General features: G+C 42.2%; 1 protein-coding gene across 2 annotated transcripts in view; it reads right to left on the bottom strand.

Annotated features, from left to right (window-relative positions):
* The window catches only part of znf318 (zinc finger protein 318), a 99239-nt gene extending 98808 nt beyond the window's left edge, over window positions 1-431 (bottom strand). For both annotated transcript variants that reach the window (XR_007262082.1, XM_048596735.1), the window contains exon 1: window positions 358-431. Coding sequence is in view for 1 of the 2 variants with exons in the window: in XM_048596735.1 (XP_048452692.1) it covers window positions 358-416 (59 nt within the window). In the remaining variant the exon portion in view is untranslated. The remainder of the gene's footprint in view (window positions 1-357) is intronic.
* Window positions 432-17060: the final 16629 nt, after the last annotated feature.

Below are 17060 nucleotides of genomic sequence, written 5' to 3'. Positions count from 1 at the left end.
GGGGAAAGAGGGAGGGGAGAGCGGCGAGGAAGGTAGCACGGGTCTAACGGTTTTCTGGTTTAAACACTCTCTCCCCCTCCTCCCGCTGCTGCTAACGTTCGATGGAAACGAAAACGGTTAAAGGCTCGTGCGCGCTTTGCCGCGTCCGCACGTCCAGACGGCGCAGGGTCAGGCCGAAGCTCAGTGCCCGCTGACCAAATACGCAGAAGCGAACCAGCGATCCGCTCGAGGCACATGAGAACGAAGCCACGTCTTTAATTTTCTCTAAACGATCAAAATACGGACAATCGATCAAACTGCAATATTTATCACAACTAAAACAGTAAAAAAGAAACAACAGTATCAAAGATGCGTTACCAAAATGGACACGGTGCTGCAAAGACTTCTGGGGAAAGCTCGCTGCAAGCACAGCGCATGTGCGCCTAGTATCAGCATGATGCATGGAGCCGGACCGTTAGGGGGCGCGATGTTTGGAGCGTGGAGCATTCCTGAGATAGCGCAATACAACCGGACACGGTTTTAAAAGGTGCAGTTTCTATGTCATAGATTACCAATAACAATGTCGCAGACGTTAAATAGTGTGTAGATAACAAATAATGGAAATTTTACGAGCTGGAGGATCACTAACCTGGTAATCCAGAGGCCCAGGAGAATGCCTTTGGGATATGGGTTCAATTCTAATCATGGTAGATTGTGGAATTTGACCTCAATTAACAAATCATGAATTAAAATCTAGTCTGAGTGATGCTGATCATGAAACCATTGTAAGGTGTCAGAAACATTCATCTGGTGTGCTCGAGTTAGCGGGGAGGGAGGAAGGAACTACGTGTGACTCCAGATCCACAACAATATGGTTCAGTCTGAAACGGCCGAGCAAGCGGCTCTGTTATGTCAAACAGCTAAAAAGTAATACCATCAGATAGAGGAGCAGAGGTAGGCCATTCAGCCTGTAATAACTCAGGAAACCGAACTGGAAAGGAGCATTTTTCATTTTTGAACACCAAAATAGAGTCATAACTTAAAGCGTGCAAGGATTCGTCCTAGCCTGGGACAGGCAGTTCTGCAGGTGCATCCTTGGGTCTGTTTTTTTTACACGGGGTCTGCTTTTTATAAAAATCAACCTGTTCAGAGATGTTTTTACACACCTCTGGGCAAGTGGGACTTAGAGGTAGCCTGGCTCAAAGATGGGAAACTACCATTGCAGCACAAGAGCTGCCAAAGTATTAAAGTCCCAGTTGGAAACCAGCAGGTATGGTCAATATGGAGATTGAACCTGTGACCTATGCGTTATTAGCACCGAACTCTAACCATCTGAGATAACGGGCAGGTGGGTTGGGAGCTGCTTTTCTCCCCTTATTTCTCTACTCCGGAGTGCTACCACGCACAACTGAGCGACTTCCCACCACCAAAATCACTGTCTTTTTGTTTCCGATTAACTACCCCCAGTAATCATCCATGTAGTCAATCGAATATTTACAAGCAAAGCCCATTGTGGGCAGTGTGAACCATCAAAAGTGAAGAGGGTGTTTAGGGAGAGAGGGAAGGCATGAAATCAAAATTTGGAGTTGGAGGGTTTTTTTTGTTTGATTAACCTATTTTTTCCTAATCAACTTCTTCAGAAATGTTGTTATATGCCTCTGGAGCAGGTGGGACTTGAATCTAGGTGTCCCAGCCCAGGGGTAGCGAGACTTCCATTGCACCACAAGAGGGTCTGCTTTATTTTCTATTTTATTTATTTATATTTTATTTTTATTTACCCCCTCTCATCCTTCTAAACTCTGGTAAATACAGTCAAATCAGTCTCTCTTCATATGTTGTCCTGCCATCCCTGGTATCAGCCTAGTGAACCTTTGCTGTAATACCTCTATGGCAAATATATACTCTTTTACACACGGAGACAAAAACTGCACAAGTACACCTGGTGCAGTCTTATCAAGGCCCTGTATAACTGCAGTAAGACATAGGTAGGGACACTACCACTGCACCCTAAGAGTCCCTCTGCAGTCTACTTGATCAATTTACTGTTTTCAAATCAATCAGTTCAGAAATGTTATTACACACCTCTGGAACAGGTGGGACTTGAAGCTGGGCCTCCTGGCTCAGATCTCAAATCCTCTTGCAATGAAGGCCAACATACCATTGCCTTCCTAATTGCTTGCTGCACCTGCTTGTTTACTTTTATTGGTGTACAGGGACAACAGACCCCTTTGCAGATGCACACTTCCCAATATATCATCGTTTAAAGAATACTCTATCTTTCAGATTTGCAAAGGACAATTTTAATATTCGCAGATGACACTAAACTTGTAAACTGTGAGGAGGACAGTGTGGAACTCCAAAAGGACATTGACACATTAGTGGAGTTGGCAGATGAGGTTCAATGCAGAGAAGTGTGAGATCATGCACTTTGGTTGGAAGAACACTGAAAGTCACTAAAAAAAAAGGAGGTACAATTCTGAAGAGGTGCAGGAGCAGGGGACCCTGATTATATATGTGTACAGATCACTGAAGGTGGCAGGACATGGAGAGAGCATTTAATAAAGTATTCAGCGTCCTCAGCTTTATTAACAGGGGCATAGTGTGCAAGAGTAAGGAGGTAATATTGAACCTGTTTCAGGCACTTTTTAGACCTCAACTGGAGTGTTGTATACAGTTATGGGTGCCACATTACAAGAAAGATGTGAATGCATGAGAAAGAATGCAAAAATGATTTACGAGAATGATTCCAGGAATGAGAAGCTTAATTTATAAGGGTAGATCGAAGAAGCTGGCACTGTTCTCCAAGGAGAGAAGAAGGATGAGAGGAGATTTAATGCAGGCTTTCAAAGCATTAGTGGGTTAGGTACAGTAGAGAGTGGAGCTTCTAAAAGAGAAAGGAATCATTTCAAGTGATGAGCAAAAGAAGCAAGGGTGACATCAGAAAAACCTTTTTCACATGGCGAGTAGTTATGGAATGGAATACACTACCTGGAAATGTGGTGATGATGTCCAGGTGCCAGAGTTGGACTGGGGTGGCAAAGTCAGAAATCACAAGATACCAGGTTATAGTCCAACAGGTTTGTTTGAAAACACAAGCTTTCAGAGCCTCGCTCCTTCTTCAGATGTTAGTGAGAGAGGTGGTATCAGTCACAGACTTTATAAGTAAAAGATCAAAGCGTCATACCACTGATAAGGATGTAGTAAACAAACCTAAGGTGCTGTTAAATCTTTAATTTGTTAGAAGAGTTTAATTGGTTATTATGCATAAGGAAATGCCTGAATTTCTTTCAAGTCACTTTTAGCCCTGAGAGAACTAAAGGTTTTATCAGTGTAAAGAAGAGATAACATTAGTTCAGACAGTGCACTTTAGGTGTGAGCCCTTGTTTAGAATCTGTTTGTGTTTTGGTTTGGAGTCAGACTGGTTTTATTTCTAAAGTCATTTAAAAGGAATTTATAAAATGCCACATTGACTGACTGTCTATAAATGGTGTGCTTTTTGAACAAAATAGAATGTATCTGCAAAAACTGTGTGTGTTTGAGACACTGTGTGTATATGAGAGAGGATTTGTGTGAGCGTGTATGTGTGTGATTGTGTTTGTGTAAGTGAGTATGTGTGTATGTATGCGTGCACGTGTGTGTGTGAGAAAGTGTATAGTGTGGTGGGATCACCTGTAGTGCGACATGAACCCAAGATCCTGGTTGAAGCCATCCTCATGGATACTGAACTTGGCTATCAGCCTCTGCTCAGTGACTCTGCATTGTTGTTTATCCTGAAGTCCGCCTTAGAGGACATTTACCTGAAGATCCAAGGCTGAATGTCCTTGACTGCTGAAATGATCCCCCACTGGGAGGGAACATCTCTGTCTGGCGATTGTTGCATGGTGTCCATTCATCTGTTATTGTAGCGAATATGCTATGCCTTGGGGCAGCCTTGCCTGCAGCGTACAAGATAGAGAATGTTGGCCGAGTCACGTAAGTATCTGCCGTGTACGTGTTGGGTGGTGTTCCCACATGTGATGGTAGTGTCCATGTCGAAAATCTGACATGTCTTGCAGTGATTACCATGACTAGGTTGTGTGGTGTTGCAGTCGATTTTGTCCTGAAGGCCGAGTAGTTTTCTGCGAACAATGGTCTGTTTAAGGTTTGGCGGTTGTTTGAAGGTGAGAAGTGGGGTTGTGGGGAAGATCTTGGTGAGTTGCTCATTGTCATCGATAATGTGTTCAAGCTGCTAAGAGCATGGCGTAGTTCCTCTGCTCCCCCGCTCCCAGGAATTATTGGACAACAAAGGGATGAATCCTGTGTCTGTCTTTTGAAGAAGTCGTGTACAGTTTTTCGCTGTGGCATGTTGGAGCTGGCGATCGATGAGTTGAGCATCATATCCTATGGGGGTGTCCTTCAACACCTTCAGGCGTCCGTCACGTTCCTTCTCATCCGAACAGATCCAGTGTATGCACAGGGCTTGTCCGTAGTGGGTGGCTGTTTTAATATGTTTAGGTTGGAAGCTAGAGAAGTGCAACAGGTTCAATTGAGACAATCAGGAGGGCATTCAATGATTATTTGGAAAGAAACGGTGTGCAGGGATATAAGTAGAATGCAGGAGATTGGCAATAAGTAATAGAACCTATGTAGGCACGAAGGGCTGACCAGCCTCCTTCTGTACTGTTACAATTCTGTCCTCACCAAACTACCTGTCACAGTTACATTGGTCTAAGACGGTTCTGGTAGGGCAGCACGGTGGCTTGGCGGTTAGCGCTGCTGCCACACAGCGCCAGGGACTTGGGTTCAATTCTGGCTTGGGGCAATCGTCAGTGTGGAGGGGTTGCACATTCTCCCTGTGTAGGTTTCCTCCTGATGCTCCATTTCCCTCCGAAATGTGCAGGTTAGGTGGATTGGCCATGCTAAATTGTCCATAATGTCGAGGAATGTGGATTAGCCGTGGGAAATCTGTCAGCAGTTCAGAAATTGGCTCTGCACCATCTTCTCAAGGGCAATGAATGATGGCTCTATCTGTGATGCACACAGCCCATAAATGAATAAATGGAAAACAGCACAAAAGATTTAAAAAGTGCAATCTCCACGTAACAGATCACCAATAACAACAGTCCTGTGGATCAACATTTTTTTGAGGACTCTGAGACTTTCTCAAGTTTCAGGTTTGCCATTTTGGTTCTTGGGGTCTCCTTTCTCATTTTCGCATGTTTAGAACACAATTCTTCCTTAGTTTTTTGATACTTTCTTCCAAATTTGGATTCTAGGTACAGTTCCCACAATACAATAATAAATAAGATTTCTGGTGTATAGTCGTAATGTCAGTGTACTGTGTAATCCAGAATTTCAGGCTAAGGTTCTGAGGTCATGGGTTCAAATCCTACATGGCAGATAATAAAACTAATATCCAATGAAAGTCTGGAGCAAAAATAAAGCTGCTTGAATGAACATCAATTGTCTTTAAAAATGCATCTGGTTCCACAGTGGAGGCAATCTGATGTCCTGACCTCATTTAGCCTACATGTGACTCCAGGCCCACAGCAATGTGTTGATTCCTGACTGACCAATAAATCCTGGCTTAGCTAGTGATGTCTACATCCTGTCAATAAATTTTTAAAAATCAGATTCAACTGAAATGAACCATTTGACACAACAAAACCAAGTGGGCCTGACACTGGTGCGGCGAAGTGGTGGCAGAATGGCATCATGGCAATATCGATGAGGTGGGCCCAGTGGTGAGAGACGCGACTCTGGAAAATGAAAGCTGTTCACTGTATTTTACTGTATTCTTATTGTTACATATACATGACAATAAAATCAAAATCAAGTTTCCTGAGACAGCACCTTCCAAACCCATGACGACTTCCACTTAGAAGGACAAAGACAGCAGATATATCAGGACACCACCATCTGCAAGTTCCCCTCCAAATCACCTCACCATCCGGTCTCGAAAATATATTGACACTCCTTCAGTGTTGCTGGATCAAAATCCTGGAACTCCCTCCCTAACAGCATTATGGGTCTACCTACAGCATGTGAACTGCAATGATTCAAGAAGGCAGCTCAGCACCAGCTTCTCAAAGCCAACTAGGGATTGGTAATACATGCTAGCCCGGCCAGTAACGCCACGTCCCACAAGTGAATGAAAAAACTATTGCGCTAATTTCCGCTTTATCCAGCAAATGTGACCCCACCTCCTTTTTCTTTTTGCCTGTACTTCCTAAACACTGAATACCCCTGGATATTCAGTTCCCATCCCGCGTCACCCGACAACCATATTTTCATAGTCCCAAGATATCACACCTGTTTATATCTATTTGCAGGACTAATTCATCCACTTTATTGCAAATGTTCCGACCATTAAGACACAGGAATTTTTTAAGATCCTTCGTCCATTTGTGTTATTCTACTGTGGCCCTGTTTGATTATTGCTGTTGAATTTTCTGCCTATTACTTTTCTTTTGCCCATTGTGTTTATTCTTTTTATCCTTGTTTCCCTCTCTTCTATCTCCTTGTATAGGTTCCTGTTTCTCCCACCATTTTAGTTTAAACCTACCGAAACTGTGCTAGCAAATGCTCCCCTAGGATATCCGTTCCAGTTTGCCCAGATACAACCTGTCCAATTTGTACTGGTTCCACCACCCAGAACTGGTCCCAGCATCCCAGAAATCTGAAATCCTCCCCCTTGCACCATCTCTTCAGCCACACGTTCATCAATATATTCTGCTATTTCTACTCTGATTCACATGTGGCACTGGTAGCAATCCTGAGATCACTATCTTTGTGGTCCTACTTTTTAACTTGCTGTGTAACTCCCCATAATCTGCTTTTGGGACCTCCTTCCCTTTTTATAACCTATGTTATTTGTACTGAAGTGTACCACCATGACTGGCTGCTCATCCTCCCACACTAGGATGTCTATTAGTCACTTCGAGACATCCTTGATCCTAGAAGCCAGGAGGCAACATACCAACATAGAGTTCTGAGGAAGGGTCACTGGACCTGAAATGTTAACTCTGTTTTTCCCTTCACAGATGCTGCCAGACCTGCTGAGCTTTTCCAGCAACTTTAATTTTGTTCCTTTTGTACCAATATAGAGTCTTATTTGTTCCACAGAAACAGTTATATATTTTTCTTATGATTGAGTCCCTTCTTACTATTGCCTTCCAGCAACTATTCCTCCTTTCTGTAGAGCATAGCCAACTGAGGTACAATGCATTTGGCTGTTGCTACTTTCCTCAGAGGGGTCATTCCTTTCAACAGTATCCAAAGCAGTATACTGTATTGCAAAGGAGTGGCCATGGGGGCTCCTGCACTGCCTGCCCAGTTTGCTTTCTCTGCTTGGTGGTTATCTATGCCCTCCTTGCCTGTGGAATCCTAGCCTGTGGAGTGACCACTTCTGTGTACTTGCTGTCCACGATATATCAGCCTTGTGGATGCTCCACAGTGACCGCAGCTGCTGGTCCAGCTCCAAGTCCAGGTCTGAAACGCAGGCTTCTGGGAGCTCCAACTAGAGATACTTACTGCACTCTGTCTAGTCCCAGGCACTGTTCCACCATCCCACAGGGAGTAAGAGGAGTGCACTGCAGCCTTGAGTTTTGCATAAGTGACCACTGTAAATTGAATCCTTAGACTGCCCTTAAAATCAAATAATCTTAAGTACTCGAGGGTACTTCTCTGGACCTCTGCACAACTGTCCCTACAAACAATAAACCCGAAATAAAGAGCCTACAAATTATAAGCAATAAAAATTGTTTAAAAATAGTATAACTACGGCCAGTGCCTCCACAATTTCCACTGTGACCAGAGGGTGGTAGGAATCTGAAACTCACTGCTTGTAAGGGTGGTTGGGTTAGAAATCCTCAGAACATTGAAGATGTGTTTAGATGTATATTTTTGATGCCAGGCATACAAAGCTCTGGGGTAAGTACTGGAAAAACATATTAGAACAGTTCTGAGGAAGGGTCACCAGACCCGAAACGTTAACTCTGTTTTTTCCTTCAGTGATGCTGCCAGACCTGCTGAGCTTTTCCAGCAATTTCTATTTTGTTTCCTGATTTACAGCATCCGCAGTTCGTTTGTTTTTATATTAGAACAGTGGTTAGGTCATTGTTTTTGACTGACACAAATGTTGGGTCAACGGGCCTTTTTCTGTGCTGTAGATCTCTATGAATTCCCTCAGATGCACTTCATCTGGTCCTGCTGTATGGTCAACTTGAATGTAGACAGCCTCTGTATCAATTTAAATTTCTATCAATTTAAAATGCTTCTCGTCTCTAATTTACCTCCTGCTTCTCCAGGGCTTCAGGAGCATCTATTTCCTTAAAAAGACAGGTGCAAAGTATTTTTCGAATACTTGATCTATGGACCCTGCTGCCATGATTGCAGTAAGGCCTGGCACTTTCTATATTCCACCAGGGCCTCCATTGTTTTGCTCCCCTGTACCTAAAAAAGCCTAACTTTTCCTTCTCATCCAGTCCTGAATATTCCTAGGCAACCAGGTTTCTCTGAGCCTGTTGCTCCGACATTTCACCCAAAAGGGCACATGTTGGGCCTGTACTTTTGCTAATTCCATTTTGAATGCCCTCTACTATCCTGTAGTAGATTTACCCAGAGGTAGCTGATTCCAGTCTGCTTTAGCCAGATCCTGCCTTCTCCTTCCCCAAATCCAAAGCCATTTTTGCAGACCATCTTTTTCTTTTTCCATAACAAACTTAAATTGTATGGTGTTGTGATTTCTTTGACTAAAGTGCTCTCCTGCTGCCACCATGACCACCTGTCAGCTGCATCCTAGTTGGGCCTTCTCTGTGTTGACATGAAAAGCTGTCCTGAATACATTTCAAGAAATCTGCCCCTCGAAATGCTTTACACAATGATGACCTCAAATAACACTGGGGAATTTGAAATCCGCTAATGTAATTAACCTATTTTTAAAATTCTTTTTGTAAGATGTGGGCATCACTGGCTGGCCAGCATTTATTGTCTGGCCCTAATTGCCCTTGAGAAGGCGATGGTGAACTGCCTCCTTGAACTGCTGTAGTTCACGTGCTGTAGATTGACCTACAATGCCCTTAGAGAGGGAATTCCAGGATTTTGACCCAGCAACAGTGAAGGAATGATGATATATTTCCAAGTAAGGGAGTGGCTTGGAGGGGGACTTGCAGGTGTTTGCATTCCCATGTACCTGCTGCCCTTGTCCTTCTAGATAGAAGTAGTCGTGGGTTTGGAAAGTGCTGTCTGAGGATGTTTGGTGAATTTCTGCAGTGCATCTTGTAGATAGCACACACTGCTGCTTCTGAATGTCAATGGTGGAGGTAGTGGATGTTTGTGGATGTGATGCTAATCAAGCAGGCAATTTTATCCTGAATGGTGTCGAGCTTCTTGAGTGTTGTTAGAGCTGCACCCATCCAAAGAAGTGGGCAATTTTCCATCACACTCCTGACTTGTGCCTTGTAGTGGTGGACAGGCTTTGGGGAGTCAGGAGGTGAGATACTCACTATAGTATTCCTCACCTCTGACCTGCTCTTGTAGCTACTGTGTCCATGTGTTGAGTCCAGTTGAATTTCTGGTCAATGGTGACCCCCAGGATGTTGACAGTGTGCGATTCAGTAATGGTAACATCATTCAATGTCAAGGGGCAGTGGTTAGATTGTCTCTTATTGGAGATGGTCATTGCCCAGCATTTGAATGTTAATTGCCACTTGTCCAGAGATCGTTGCATTTGAACATAAACTACTTCAGCATCTGAGGAATCACGAATGGTGCGGGACATTGTGCATCATCAACAAACATCCCCACTTCAGACCTGATGATGGAGAGAAGGTCATTGATAAAACAGCTGAAGATGGTTGGGCATAGGACACGATCCTGAGGAACTCCTGCAGAGATGTCTTGGAGCTGAAATAATTGACCTCCAACAACTACAACCATCCTCCACGTGTCAGGTATGACTCCAACTAGTGGATAATTTGCGCCATCGATACCCATTGATTCCAGTTTTGCTAGGGCTTCTTGATGGCACATTCAGTCAAATGCAGTCTTGATGTCAAGGGCTGTCACTCTCACCTCACCTCTGGAATTCAGCTCTTTTGTCCATGTTTGGAACCCAAACTAAGCATCACTGAGCAGGTTATTTCTGGGCAGGTGCTGCTGTTGATGACACCTTCCATCTCTTTACTGATGATATTGTTTCATATTGTTTTTAGACACCTTAGTGAATTGTCTACATATCTGCTTCTGTGTGGCCCAATGACTGTTAATATATAATATATAATATACTCCCAGCTGTCTGATCGTCCACTTTTTATTCCTAAGCTCTACCCACAAAGCCTCATTTGAAGACGCTTCCCAGAAACTGTCCCTGTTTATTGCAGTAACTGACTCCTTAATTAACAACATGACACCACCTCCTGTTTTACATTCCTCTTTTGCAGTCTTAGCTCCGTAAAATTTCAGTAATCTTTTTCTGCTTGGTGTGCCGTCCTCAGATGGATGCAATACTGTTACCATATTGTCAATGCAGTCAAACCTGTTTTCCAAATGTTCCTACTGCAGTGTGAAGTCATGAAAGGTCTCTGTGGCCATTTTGGCCTCTGCTGGGATACAGCTGGAGACCATCAATGTGGGAGCAGACAATAGCACAGTTAGTGTTTTGCTTTCCATGGTTAAATGTTTCATCATTAAACATGAAAGAACAAGCTGGTAAAAGATGTTAAAACAGTCTGGGTTCACTGGTATTTAAAGTGTTTCTTAGTGCATATTTTTTCAGAATGTCTTGGCATCGATTTAATTTTTATTTCTTATTAACACCCTGCTCCCTCTGTCTATCTCCCTGAACTTTCGATAAGATGCGTAACCTTGGATATTTAGTTTCCAGCCCTGATCCCCTTGCAGCCACCTCTCCGTGATGCCCTCAACATTGTACCCACCAATTTCGATTTGCACTACAGGCTTATTTACCTTGTTTTGTCAACTGTGTGCACTTAAGTACAACACCCTCAGTCCTACATTGTCAGTGCCCCCTTCTCATAGTTCCCTTATCTGTTGTGTCTGAAGTTAGATTCATGATCTTTTCCATACTCTACACTATTACTTGTTCTGGAAACTTTATAACCTCTTCTAAGCCCTCTCCTCCTTTAGCTAGTTTAAAGTCCTAATGAGCACACTATTTAGCCTTCCTGCTAGGATCCTGGTCCCAAATATGTTCAGGTGGAACCTATCCCAATGGTACAGTTCCTTCCTTTCCCAATACTGATGCCAGTGCCCCACGAAGTGGAACCTCTTTCCCACAGCACTCCCTTAGCCATCTGTTTCCTTACCTAATCTTCTTAATTCTTTGCCAATTTGCAAGTGGTTTAGGTAATAATCCAGAGATTACAACATTTGAGGTCCTCAGTTTTAAATTTATTCCTGATATTCCCCAAACACGACCTCTGACTCTTGCCAATGTTGCTGGTGCCAACATGGGCCACAACAACAGGATCTTCCACCTCCCTCTCCAATACCCTTTGAAGCCAATTTGAGATGACCCTTAACTTGACACCAGGAAAGCATAATATCATGCGGGACTCTCAATCCTGCTCACAAGGAATGTTATCTCTGCTGCTAATTATAGAATGCCCTACCACTATTGCATGTCTTTGTGCTTGATTGGCTTCCAGAATCACAGAGCAGTGCTCCCTGCAGACTCTTTCCTCATCCATACAGGGGGCAAGTACCTTATTACGTTTGGACAAGATCACGAGATGAGGTTCCTCCAATACTACATTCAGGATCCCTCTACCTGCCTCACTTGTTGAACCACTGTCCCTTCCTTGACCAGTGGACAAATTTGAAATATTTAAGCTACAAGATGTGACTGCCTGGAACACAGTGTCAAAGTAACTCTCCACTCCTTGATGTGCTGTGCACTCTGGTTCCACTTCATCAACTCTAAGCTGAAGTTTCTCGAGAGAGACACTGCCTGCTGATGTGGTCACTGTGGCTCACAATGGAAACCACCAGCTGCCACACCATACAACAACACATCTCATGTGCTGCCATTTTTAATACAGTCATCAGGTTTTATCTATTGTTAAAAAATATTATTCTCAGATGATCCTTAAATTATTGTACTCAGCAACAACACAGATAGACAAACAGCAGTATTTAAATAAACAGCCCGCCAATATCAGCGGCACAGATGTACAAGGTGCAGTGTTTAAATAATGGACCACCATTAACAACAACACAGATATACAAGGGCAGTGTTTAATAACAGATCACCGATAACAGCAGCACAGATAGACAAGGTACAATGTCTAAATTAAAGATCACCAATGACAACAGCACAGGCATACATGGTACAATGTCTAAATTAAAGATCACCAATATCAACAGTCCAGATAACTTGCATGAGTGCCTCAGTTAGCCTTGTCTCCCCCAACTCTCAAACAGTATATTCAGATCCTAACCATTTGCTGCATGTATCATTTTTCCTCATATCACCTTTGTTCCTTTTACCAAATATCTTAAGTCTGTGTCCACTAATTCTTGACTGAGAACAGTGCTTCCTTATCGAGTCTGTTCAGACCTCTATCAAATCTCCCCTTATACCTTCCTCCAAGAGAACACTCTCACTTAGTCAAAAATATGTACCAAACTAAAGTTCACCATTGCTGGAAACGTGCTCTTGAACATTTTCTGCACTCTCCCTAAGGTCATCATGTCTTTCCTAAAGTAAGGTGCTCGGTGCCTGTCACAAGACCCCATTTAAGGCCAAGCCAGTGAGTAATTAGCATAAGATCAGTCACAGAACATGCAGATAATATATGTCTAACAGCGGATCCTATTCACCTCCCAACTCTGGCCAGCATTCTAGGTTTGAAGTTTTGGTAAATGCCATCATGTTAAGAAGCTCCATGCTCCATGATCATCCCATACTCTCAATTCCCAATATGACATCTTGAATTGTACAGAAAATCCTCAACATTTAAGGTCAACATGATATTGTTACAACCAGGTGAGAATGATTGGAATGGCTTTCCTGTCTTTTCCTCTGTGTGTAATGATAATAGATACATTGAAGATTTGAAAGGTGCAGTTGCCAATAGGGAGTATGTTCCAGACTGTTTATGTGCTGTTTGCAAAGGATTTGCTAGGCAGATTTTCTTTAGTCTTTAAAAAAAGGTAAGAGGTCAAGTTCATTGTACTGAAATCAACCTGGGGAAAAACATTAGATAGTTCATTTAAGTCTGAACACAATAATGTAAACTATGCACATGATTGTAAATTAAAAATAGCAGTTGGTAAATTTGGTTAAACAGTATGTCATGAAAAATGCAAGAGTCAGTTTATGGCCGGTATTCTGGTCTGGGGTAACGTGTAGCCTCTTGCTTCTCAATTGGGGTCATTTGTCAAAATGTAGTTGGAATGTTCCTTTTTCTTCTGGTGACTTTGCTACAGAAATTGAGAGACAGGGATATAAGCACAAGTCAACACTCAGAAAACCCAATACTTAGCTATTCGATCGGAGGGAGGGAGAGAGAGAGAGACAGGAAGAGAGAAAACAGTGAGTGAAAGCAGCTTTTTCTTATTCCTGCTGTTATCTTCTCTGCCAGTCCAAATTGAAGCAGGCACACAGACTTTGGTTGGTCATATGGATTCCCTCTATTTGCCAATAGAAATTTAAAAATCCATTGTATATGCCAAGAGATAGTTTGTGTTAGCTCACATCTGCAGTCATTTCAGCTAATTTTTAATGGTGCAGGGTAAGTCCTGTTGCATACTTTGATTTTCTGGAAAATCTACTTTTCTGAAAGATGCTAGAAAATCAAAACAGGTAGGAAGGAAGCTGTTAACATAGAATCATAGAGATGTACGGAACAGAAATAGACCCTTCAGTCCAACTTGTCCATGTGACCAGATATCCTGTATAAATCTAGTCCCATTTGCCAGCATGTGGCCCATATCCCTCTAAATCCTTCCTTTTCATATGCTTATCCAGATGCCTTTTAAATGTTGTAATTGTACCAGCCTCCACCACTTCCACTGGCAGCTCATTTCACACACCACCCTCTGCGTAAAAAAGTTGCACCTTAGATCCCTTTTATATCTTTCCCCTCTCACCTTAAACCTATGCCCTCTAGTTTTGGACTCCTCCACCCCAGGGAAAAGACCTTGCCTATTTGCCCTATACATGTCCCTCATGATTTTATAAACCTCTATAAGGTCACCCCTCAGCCTCCGACACTCCAGGGAAAATAGCTCCAGCCTATTCACCTCAAACCCTTCAACCCTAACAACATCCTTGTAAGTCATTTCTGAACCCTTTCTAGTTTCACGTGTTGCAAGATTTTATTGGTGGTCTTTATAGACCCTGTATCTCCATAGAATAGAATATGGTTTACATGGCAATGCAAATTGACAGGCACTTTAATATGGTTCAGTATCCCTTTGTTTCAGTGAAATGTCCTTTTCAGCTAAAACTGGCTCTTTTTTAAAAGTCAAAAATGTGAATCTAGCTGATGAAATATAAATGTAATATTTGCTGCAGCACATCTTTTTGACAATACAACAGAAGCTGAGTTGACAGTTTAGACTGCTAAACACGTGCAAGATTGCAGCAATAAACTTTGGCACATGCATATTGTGAGTCTTACTGATCACTAGGTCTGTCTGATCAACTCTACTAGTTCCATCCTCAAAAAATGCCAGTAACTTGTCAAGCATGTTTTCCCTTTTGTAAATCCATGCTGACTGTGTCTGTTTCTGTTTTCTACGTGCTCTGCTATAAAATTTTGGAGAATGGACTTAAGCTTCTTCCTCATGACCAACGACAAGCTCACTGGTCTATAATTCCTTGCTTTCTCTCTACCTTCCTCATTTTAAAAGGTGGATTACATTAGCTACTTCCAATCTGTAGGAAATAGTTTCCCTAGGGATCAATACCAGGGCTACTGTTTTCTCTTGATATTTTTAAATTACAAAGATGGAATGTACAGGGCACAATTTCAAAATTTGAAGTTGACACAAAATTTGGAAGTATTGTGAACTGTGAGGAAGATAGCAATGAACTTCAAGTGGAATGGTGAAATGGGTGGACACCGAACAGATTAATTTTAATGAAGTGTGAAGTGATTCAATTTGCTTGGGCGAAGGAGGAGAATTAATACAAACCACTGGTGGTAAAGACTATGTTTATGGAATTTGGCTTAGATTTTCCTTTCATTCACAGGAAGTGGGTGTCACTGGCCAGGCCAGCATTTATTGCCATCCTTATTTTCCTGCAGGGCAGGAGAAAATGGTTTCATGACCATCGTTAAACTCTAAGTTCCAGACTTTTATGGATTCAAATTCCACCATCTGCCATGCAGGATTTAACCCTGGGTCCCCAGAACATTACCTGGGTAACTGGATTAATAATTCAGTGATCATACCACTAGGCCATCGCCTCTCCGAGTTGGGCACCACTATTAGCTGGGGGTCAGACTACATCCTGAGAGAGGAGCTGAAGTTCTTCATGACACAGACATAGTTTTGAAGAACTTTATTACTGAATTCAGTGATCTACATATTGTGTCAACTCCCGAGACAATTCATAAGATTTATTTCAGTTGTATCTGCCATTTAATATGTAATATATATTTATCATCAACTGCAATTGCTTGTTGATTAATGCTTAACTTATGTTGATTCTGGATATTTTATAGGATTTTATTTAAGACAGCATCTAGTATTTACCAACAACATTGGTATGACTATAAAGGAAGATTTCCTGAAAGACTCTGAATAGTTTGGAGCTGAAATAAAAAGCAGTACCTCCAGGGTAATAATCTCTGGATTACCACCTGAGCCACGGGCAAACTGGTATAGGGTAAATAAAGTCAATGAATTAAAAGTCAAAAATCACACAATACCAGGTTATAGTCCAACAGGTTTATTTGAAGACACAAGCTTTCAGAATCTCACTCTTTCTTCAAGTGTCAATGAGGGAGGTTGTATCGAACACAGAATTTATAAGCAAAAGATCAAAGGGTCATAGAACTGATGCAGTGTTGAACAAACCTAAAATGACTGTTAAATCTTTAATCAGTTAGAAAAGAATAATATGTAAATTCCCGAATTTCTTTTAAGTCATTCCCCTGAGATAATTAAAGGTTTTATCAGTTCCCTCAGTATACCAGAGGTGAATTCCAGGTCAGACAATGCATTTTAGGGTGAGGCCTTGTTTAGAATCTGGCTGTGTATCAACTTGGTGTCAGACTGGTCTTATTTCCAAAGTAGGAATTTATAAAATGCCACATTAACTGTCTACAAATTGTGTACTTTTTGAACAAAATAAAATGTATCTGCAATTACAAATCTGCAAATACAAATTCATCCCATAGATTTATATGAGTGTGCGTGCATGATTGTGTGTTTGTGTGTGTGTATGTTTGTGTTTGTGTATGTGTGTGAGAGAGATAGAGAGAGTGTGTGTGTAAAGGAGAGAGAGTGTGTGTGTGTATGTGTATGTGCGCGCGCGCGCATGCGTGAGTGTGATTGTGTGTTTTTGAGAGAGTGTGTCTATGAGAGAGGGTCTGTGTGAGTATGTGTGTGTGGATGTGTTTGTATGAGAGAGTGTGTGAGTATGTGTGCATGTGTGAGAGTGTACACTGTGGTGGGGTCATCTGTATTGCGACATGAACCCAAGATCCCGGCTGAGGCCGTCCTCACGGGCACTGAACTTGGCTATCAGCTGCTGCTCAGCGACTCTTGAGTTGTTGTGTGTCCTGAAGTCTGCCTTGGAGGGTGTCAGCATCAAATTGAAAGAAAAAATATAGATGTAGCAGAGATCAGTGATCAGTGATAAGTCAGAGGTTTGGGAAAATTTTGAAAACCAACAAAGACAACCAAAAAAAAGGAGAAAATAAACTTTGAGGGTAATATGCAAATAATATCAAGATGAACAGTGAGAGCTTCTTTAAATATATGAGAAGGAAAAGAGAAGCCAAAGTGAACATATGTACCTCAGAGAATGAGGCTGGGGAGAAAGACCAGAGGACATCAAAGCTAAAGTGGACCGATTCAACCCATTGAGTCTGCTCCACTATTCAATGAGACCGTGCTGATCT

Source organism: Rhincodon typus, chromosome 5 (assembly GCF_021869965.1).
Source record: "Rhincodon typus isolate 14 chromosome 5, sRhiTyp1.1, whole genome shotgun sequence".
Taxonomy (NCBI): Eukaryota; Metazoa; Chordata; class Chondrichthyes; order Orectolobiformes; family Rhincodontidae; genus Rhincodon; species Rhincodon typus.
The sequence above is the reverse complement of the archived record's forward strand: the minus strand, read 5'-3'. Positions and strand labels throughout refer to the sequence as shown.